Source organism: Herpailurus yagouaroundi, unplaced genomic scaffold (genome assembly GCF_014898765.1).
Source record: "Herpailurus yagouaroundi ecotype Mexico unplaced genomic scaffold, PumYag 220, whole genome shotgun sequence".
Lineage (NCBI taxonomy): Eukaryota > Metazoa > Chordata > Mammalia > Carnivora > Felidae > Herpailurus > Herpailurus yagouaroundi.
In genome coordinates this window covers 7,552,282-7,561,507 of record NW_024412451.1, presented here as the reverse complement: position 1 = coordinate 7,561,507, position 9,226 = coordinate 7,552,282, and the positions used below count along the sequence as shown (strand labels likewise).

Genomic DNA, 9,226 nt, shown 5'->3' with positions numbered 1-9,226 from the left:
TGTGTGTGTGTGTGTGTGTGTGTGTGTGTGTGTGTGTGTGTGTGTGTTACCATGAAAGGGCCTACTTTATTAAATGAGAATCATTCTTATCCATGTATCCTGAAGGAACACTGAATTTTAACATACAATGTTGTGTGGTATTGAATGAGAAAATGGGTTGGGCAGAGAATATATGTCAAACAATGATGTAAATAGTATGTTCAGGATCCCTTCTACAGATTTGTCAGTACAACAGAGGGCCACTGGATTATCAGAAACCACTGTTGTGCCAGATAGCATGAAAAAGCAGGCTTTAAGATTGAGAGACAGATTTTCATGATAGGTTAGCAGGGACTGCTTATGTGCTAGAAATAATGGAGAAGAAATGATAGTCATCCTCTCCCTGTAATGAAAATAGTGGTTGTATATCAAAGATAAGTGAAAATTTAGTCTTATTTTGGAGAGCTAAAAGCAATTATCAGAGAGGAGAACTTAATCAAAACAACCAGAATACAGTGTAGAGGTACTGGATTTGTGTTTAACCACTACACTGATGCTGTTTTACTCAGAATGTATCAGTTATGTTTTCGTTAATAAAATGTAATCACTTTTTCAAAGCTCTAAATGAATTATTTTCTTCCCCCTATCAGATCAAGTCTATCCTGTCTCATTATAGTACTTCAACACAAACAATAACAATACATCTTCAGGCTGTCAAGGCTGAAAAGCATCTGCCACAATTTTCTTCCCTGATGGAATCAAAGAACATAAAACTTTATGAATATATACTCATAATTTACTTGAGTTACTCCCTCCACCCTCTGCCTCTTGGATATTTATGTGGCTATGATGAAAACAGCACAGCAGTGCAACCTTAGACTCCAAACATTTGAAGTGCAATTCATCAGTGTGCACCTGATGTTTCCATATGCCCTTGTTTGTGCCTACATGAGACTCACGACTTGTACTGGCCTTGATTTACATGAAGCAATATATATATATACATATATATATACACACACATATATATACATATATATCTATATAGAGATAATAGATAATACACACACACACACACACACACACACACACACACACACACACACACACTATCTCTACACCCAACGTGGGACTCAAACTCAAAACAACCTGAAATCAAGGGTCATATGCTCTACTGACTGAGCCAGCCAGGCTCAGCCCTGGGGCAAAATATATTAAGCATATGAGAAGTGTCAGGAAATAAAAGAAAATTTCAGGAGTAGAGATATGATATGTGCAAAGTTTCCCCCCAACCGCTACTTGGAGCTTTCACTGGAGTAATTTGGAAAGCTCACTGATCATGAGTTTCCCCGTAAGAATGAACATATACACTTGAGGATACATTAGTCTTGCTTTGTAGGCCAACTAGGAGTTTCCCATATCGATCCCCTTGAAAATAGTTAATTTGCACTTTTAGATATTCCACAGACATGGGATGAACCCCTATCTGAAATTTAGTCTTGGGTATCAAGACTGATAATGCTAATCACCAAAAGGATGTGAAGATGTTTAAAGCACAGTGAGACTTTCTGGGGAGAGCAGGACAGGTTTCTGAAGTTGCCACAAAAATGGCTCGAGAGACAAGAGGAGACTCACTTCAGGTTTCTATGGAGTTTATACTAGACGGTGGGTCCTGCGTGTGGTTTGACCTTTTGTGGGCACCAAAGGAGCACCTGGGCTTCTAAATTTGGCCACTTGTAGAGTAGACGGGAAGAGGGAGATACACTGAATATGTGCAGTAAGTAAATGTGTGTGTGTGTGTGTGTGTGTGTGTGTGTGTGTGTGTGTGTCAGTCAATTATACCTCAAGCTGTACCAAAAACAGGGAAGGCAACTGAGAGAGGGCTGAGGCTTAAAAGCTGTCTGTCCATGGTCAAATACCAAAAACCAAAAAGCAAAACACTGGAGTGAGATTAGAATACAACACAGAATGTTTACTCTCAAACCTGATTGCTTGGTTAGGAGAGACCCATTTTCTTCATACTAATAATAACTTCTTATGCATCCTTTCCTGCTACACACATAGGACCCTTTACCCAGTATAACTGCTGAAAGTGAAATACTGTTTAGATAAATTGCCCAAGTCGCTTTTACACTAGTTTCATGATCATTAATGTGTGCAAGTGTTTATCAGATGGTTAATATGATTCAATAATCTTACCAGAAGAGTTTTTCAAAGGTTATAAAAATCTCAATTTGTGATTATACTATTAAGCATTATATGAGTCTTTCAACTCTGGTAAAATTCCTTTTTATTTAGAAATTTTTCCTTAACCCATTTTATATATATTTAGTTTACATGTTTTCTCTGTGTTACTACATTGAAAAATTTGAAAAAATGCATGAGTTAAAGATTCTTTTAAGAGGTGTGTAACACGATAATGTATCCAGGACACTAAGAGGTACAAAGTAAGTGCTTTATAGATATGAAGATTAAGAGTTCTTTTAATTTTTCTTAACGTTTATTTATTTTTGAGACAGAGGGAGACAGAGCGCGAGTGGGGGAGGGGCAGAGAGAGAGGGAGACACAGAATCCGAAACAAGCTCCAGGCTCTGAGCTGTCAGCACAGAGCCCGATGCGGGGCTCGAACCCATGAACCGTAAGATCATGACCTGAGCCGAAGTCGGATGCTCAACCAACAGAGCCACCTAGGTGCCTCGAGTAAGAGTTCTTTTATACCTTTTAGTTCAGTGGAAGAAGTAGAACAATATGAAATTGTGAACTAGAATCTAGTAAGGTGGAACTAGGAGACCTGTTGATACCCTACAAAACTAATACCAGGATTTGGGGAACACAATATGTTCATTTTACCTTATAATTATTTTCAATTCTTCTATTATTGCCATAAAACTAATCCTCTCTGTCCTACATTATTGCAATGGATACTGGAACTTATTTTTTTCTTATTTTTATTTTTTTAATAAAATAATAAATATTTTAATAAATATGTTAGCTAACATATAGTGCAATAATGATTTCAGGAGTAGAATCCAGTGATTCATCTCCTACATATAACACCCAGTGCTCATTCTAACAAGTGTCTTCCTCAATACCCCTTACCCATCTAGCCCATCCCCCCCACCCATAACCCCCACCAGCAACCCTCTGGAACTTACATCTCAAGTCCTTATAGTATAGTGTCAGGATATCAGACTATTTTCCCCTAAGTTCAACATGAAGCAATTCGATGTTTTTACTTGATTGTTTCAATAACATATGTCCTACCATAAAATCCACTTTTTGGGGGGTGGGGGGGTGGGGACTCGCATGTTTGAAGGAGGGGGCAGAGAGAGAGAGAGAGAGAGAGAGAGAGAGAGAGAGAGAGAGAATCTTAAACAGGCTCCACACCCAGCATGTAGCCCAAAGCAGGGCTTGATCTCACAATCATGAGATCATGATTTGAGCTCAAATCAAGAGTTGGATGTTTAACTGACTAAGCCACCCAGGCGCCCCCATGAAACCCACTCTTAAAATGTACAATTCAGTGGCAAGGATGTCTTTTCTCACCATTCTTGTTCAGCACTGTACGGGAAGTCCTAGATAATGCAGTAAGAAAAAGAAGTAGGACAGACATTATGAAGCAAGAAATAAAACTGTCTTATTTGCAGATCATACGGTCTATGTAGAAACTCCACAGAGTCAAAAAGAAAAAAACTTTTGGAACTAAGAAATGATTATAGCAAGACTGAAGGACACAAGGTTAATACAATGTGCTGACTGTGCTGACTGTGTGTTATCAAATCCCATATGGTGCAATTCTAACCCACAGGGATGGTATGTGGAGGTGGCGCCCCTGGGAAGTCAATGACTGTGTTAGAGGGGAACCCTCATGAAGGAGATTAGTGACCTTATACAAGGGACCTCAGAGAGCTCTTAATCTCCACAATATGAGAATCCAACAAGAAAACAGTCTTTTGCAGCCAAGAATAGGGCCCTCACTTAGACACCTAATTAGCCATCACAGTGATCTTGGGCTTCCCAGCCTCTAGAACAGTGAGAAGCATCTGTTGCTTATGTACCATCTGGTCTATGTTGCTTTGTTATAACAGTTCAGACTAAGACAGTACACAAGTCAGCAATGAACAAGTGGAATTTGCATTTAAAAACACAGTAACTTCACACTACCAGAAAAGGAAGTTATACTTAGGTATAAGTCTAACATAGTATGTACAGGATCTACAGGAAGAAAGCTAGGTAGCTGATAAACAAAATCAAAGAACTAAATAAATGGAGAGAGATTTCATGTACACGGACAGAAAGACTCAATAGGGTCAAAGTGTCATTCTTCCCAACTTGACTTACAGATTCAATGCAATCCCAAACTAAATAGCAAGTTATTTGGTGAATATCAACAAATTGATTCTAAAGTTTATATTGATAGTCAAAAGACACACAGTAGGAAACAAAATATTGAAGGAGCTGAACAAAGTCAGAGGACTAATATTACTTGATTTCAAGGCTTACTATAAATATACAGTAATCAATGGGGCGCCTGGGTGGCTCAGACCGTTAAGCGCTCAACTTCGGCTCAGGTCATGATCTCACAGTTTAGGAGTCTGAGCCCTGCATCCGGCTCTGTGTTGACAGCTCAGAGCCTGGAGCCTGCTTTGGATTCTGTGTCTCCCTGTCTCTCTGCCCCTACCCCGGCTTGTGCTCTGTCTCTCTCAAAAAATAAACAAACATTAAATTTTTAAAAAAATATACAGTAATCAAGACACACAAACAGATCAAAGGAACATAATGGAGAGCTCAAAAATGGACCCATACAAATATGGTCAACTGATCTTTGACAAAGAAGCAAAAGCAATACAATGGAGAAAAGGTAGTCTTTTCAACAGATGTGCTGGAGCAAATGGACATCAATGTACAAAAAAAAATTCATCTAGACACAAACCTTATTCCTTTCACAAAATTCAACTCATAATTAATCATAGATGTAAATGTGAAATGTGTAACTATAAAATTCTTAGAAGATGACAGAGGAAAAAATCTAGAGGACCTAGGTTTCATCGCTTTTTTGATACAACACCAAAGGCACAATCCACGGAGGTAATAATAATTTAGATTTCGTTAAAATTAATAACTTCTGTTGTGCAAAAGACACGGTCAAGAGAATGAGAAAAAAGCTACAGACTGGGGTAAAGTATTTGCAAAGCACATTTCTAAAAGGTCTGGTATTGGAATACATAAAGAACACTCTCAAAGCCCAATAAGAATGCAAAAAACATCATTTAAAAATGGGAAAAAGACAACAATAAACACCCTCATCAAAGAAGATACACTGGATGGAAAATGAAGCACATGAAAATATGCTCCGCATCTTATGTCATTAGACAACTGAAAAGAAAAACAATGAGTTACCACCACACATCTAATACAATGGCCAAAATCCAAAATCCTGACACCAGGGGATGCTAGTAAAGATGCCTAACAACAAATACCATTATTCACTGCTTGTGGGAAGATTATAGCCACTCTGGAAGGCCATTTAATGGTTTCTTACAAAACTAAACATACTCTTATCACATTCTAGCAATCACATTCCTTGGTATTTATACAAATGAGCTGAAAACTTATTTCCATGTAAAACCCGGCACATGAATGTTTACAGAACTTCTGCTTAACTGTCCAAACTTGGAAGTAATCAAGTAGGTGAATGGTTAAAAAAAAAAAAAAAAAAAGCTGTGATATATCTAGACAATGGCACATTATTCATCACTAAAAATAAATGAACTATCAAGCCAGGAAAAGACATGGGAGAACCTTAAAAGCACCTTGCCAAATGAAAGAATCCAATCTGCAAAGGCTACACATTGCATTGTTTTAACTACATGATATTCTGGAGAAGGCAATAGTATGGACATGTAAAACATATGGCCAGGCAAAACATTTCCCCATGTAAACCAGTTGGTCAACCACTCTATGAATCTGACACAGGAGCTAGGACCCAGTCTATTAAATTTTGTGTAAACACCATTTGATTAAGTTTATGAGGTCAAGCTGCTTAAATCACCTCCGCTACAGAAATGCAGGTTCCTAGTTCAACCAGCTGAAGAAAAAGCCCAGTGCACATTAGTGTGTAATGTAGAAAGACATGGCATTTCTCCTTTACTTCCTGAACTCAGTTTTTGATGGTGACGCATCAAGAACTAAATATGGTGTGAAAAACATTCACTTCACATATTTCTGATAAGATTAGGAAATGTTCTATTTGTTATCCATGCGAAGCAGAGTCTGGATATAGCAGAGTTCCGGCCCATAAGCAGAAAGGGGCAGACAGTTGGAAAACACACAGTAATCATGGCAGCGGTGTTCACCAGCCACCAGCTGCGATTACAAAGAAGAGCAACACAAACATGAAAGACGGAGGAGAGGAAGTAGAAAGACACAAAGGTGCTCACGAGGACGAGGATGCTCTGGGTGGCTCTGGACTCAGCAGAGGATCTGGGGGCGACATTAGTGCTGTGAATGTGCTGGACCCGCTGCTTGTGTCTGTGCAGGAGGAAGACCATGGAGCTGCTGGCCCCGATTGTGAGACCACACAAGGAAGCTTCAGGAAATACTATCAACACTGCATATACGGAAACTGTGATTGTGTTGTGATCTACAGCAAGACAGTAGCCCAAATCTCCTTTCTTTGTGAAGTTTTTCATGCTCTGGTTGCTAAACACATATAACAGAGGAAAAACTAAATTTACAAACATGAACTGGATCCAACAGAGGGAAATGGAGAAGCCAATGTACTTTGGGGCTTTGACTTTAAACTCCTTCAAACAGGAGTTCATGGGGCTGATCATAATGGTCTGGAACACAGTCAAGAGGCAGGTGCTGCCAATGGACATTCCCCTGCCCACCCTCTGAACACAGAAAAGAAGTTTGCATCCAAACTCATTGAAAAAATGTTTCGACCCAAAAGATGCCATAGTGTGGGGGACTCCTTTAGAGAGAATGACCAAGGAGTTGGCTATAGTGAGGTGCCTGAGAATCAAATGGGTGGACCTCACCCTGCATTCAGTGTGGTAAAGGAACAGATAATGGTAAAGAAGAGAGAAATTTTCCACAATTCCAACTATGGTCTGTGACAAGAAGATTATTCCTACTATCAAATCCCTGTAGGACATTCTGTCATTCAACACCCTTACTTTTAAATTATGGCAACAATCATTCTTCTGAGCAAAAAGGCTCACTGAAGATTTCTGACACCAAAAGTGACTTTCATTATGTGCTTCTGTTTGATTGCCAAGACTTCATGAGATGGGAATAATAGGTGTCTGGTATATTTCACTGAAAAGTCAGCACGAAAGATGACGTGGTTAGCCTGGGGGGAGCAATGAGAAGTGACAGCAAAGGGAATGAATGCAAATACAACATTTTCAGAAAAAGCTAAAATTCACTAGCTGTACCTGAGGATGGAGGGACCCTCAATCACTCCCCATAGGTCATGAAACAGATAAACTCTCAATGGATTGCTCATCTAAATTTTAAAGAAAAATAGTGTACTTTTTTTTTTTAGAAAACTAAACAAGAGATTTCTATGGTCTTAAAATAAGAAAATACTTACTTTAAAGAAGATATTTCTTAAATAGCACAGAACACATTAATCATATGGGTGAAATGACAAAATTAAGGGTAGTTCTCATCAAAACACACACACACACACACACACACACACCCAGATATAACCTGTAACCAGCACAGAGAACTACTACAAACCACACAACAAAATAAACAATAGGCAAAGCATTCCAACAGAAATTTTAAAAAGAAGTTATTCAGTGGATAATACATATGTAAAACTATTTAAAGATTTTTAAATGTTTACTCATTTTTGAGAGAAAGAGAGAGAGAACGTGCAGGGGAAGGGCAGAGAGAGAGAAGGAGACACAGAATCGAAGGCAGGCTCCAGGCTCTGAGCTGTCAGCACAGAGCCCAACACAGGGCTCAAACTCACAAGCCGTGAGATCACGACCTGAGCCGAAGTCAGATGCTCAACCAACTGAGCCACCCAGGCACCCCGTGTGTAGAAGTATTTAATATCCTTAGTAAACAGGAAAATCAAAATGTAACCACTACCTAAATATAATGCCAAACAGCACTGAAAAATATAAACTGGAAATGACAGAAATAATGAGGCTCTGGCAAAGATATAGATTAATGAAGGATCTCAGATACTGCTGGCAGGTGTTAAAACTGGTACACACATTTGGAAGACGATGCGGTATCCACTTTAGCTGTCCAAATACAACCCTGTGTCCCAACAATTCTACTCCTGCAAATGCGTTCAACAGAAATCTGTGCATTTATCATCAGAAAGACCAATCACAGGGTTTATATGCCAGCACTACTCATTACTCATAACAGCCCCAAACTAAAAACTACCCACCAGCTCATTAACAGAATGAATCAATTAACTGACTCATATTTACACAATGGTGTCCTATACCATGAATGGAGGGAGTAATATACAGCAATACAGATAAATTCACATCAGATAGAATGGGGAAAAAAATGACAATATGAAAGAGATCATGCCATAAAGTAAAAAACAGGCAAAGTAAACTACTCTCTTAAATGTTAGAGCAGATATAAACCTATGTCCTAAGATTCCACTCCCATAAATCCATGCAAAAGAATTATATTCTTGGAGGTAGTGACAGGTGGCGCAAGAGGGTTTCTGAAGAACTACAGTATTCTTTTCTTGATCTAGGTGTTGTGTACAGAGGTGTGTTCAGTCACGAATTCCACTGACCTCTGTGCTTACAACCTGTGTAGTGTCTGTCATTTTTGAAAATGCCTAACACACACACACACACACACACACACACACACACACACACACACAAATCTGTGAGTGGCTGGAAAAGGTTGTCCTGTGATTGTGTGTAATCTGCTGATGGAGTCCATGCGGAAGAAACTTACAGATCTACAGGTCCAGATCTGAGCCCACATGAAGCCTCAGGGACAGTAACAATACTGAGTCTGCAAATTTGTCACAAAATTCAGTAGAGCAGAATCCTAAATTTCTGTTCTCTGTGATGGGTTTGTTGCCCCATTTGGAAATCCTACAGGAAAGGGATATTTACCAGCATATAAAGAAACCAGGGGCGCCTGGGTGGCTCAGCTGGTTGAGTGTCCGACTTCAGCTCAGGTCATGATCTCACAGTTTATGGGTTCGAGCCCTGTATCGGGCTCTGTACTGACAGCTCAG

General features: G+C 39.2%; 1 protein-coding gene and 1 long non-coding RNA gene across 9 annotated transcripts in view; both read right to left on the bottom strand.

Annotated features, from left to right (window-relative positions):
- LOC121019027 (uncharacterized) overlaps positions 1 to 9,226 on the bottom strand; it is a 41,921-nt gene that overhangs the window by 11,111 nt on the left and 21,584 nt on the right. The gene's annotated exons all lie outside the window — the stretch shown is intronic.
- Positions 4,667 to 7,867, bottom strand: LOC121018973 (vomeronasal type-1 receptor 4-like). Its single transcript, XM_040458119.1, has one exon. It carries the CDS (start codon positions 7,137 to 7,139, stop codon positions 6,195 to 6,197), a length of 945 nt encoding a protein of 314 aa, XP_040314053.1. The 5' UTR covers positions 7,140 to 7,867; the 3' UTR covers positions 4,667 to 6,194.

What these genes read in the sequence shown, in the direction of transcription:
- LOC121018973 (XM_040458119.1), bottom strand. Translation starts at nt 7,139, where the DNA reads ATGTCCTACAGGGATTTGATAGTAGGAATAATCTTCTTGTCACAGACC.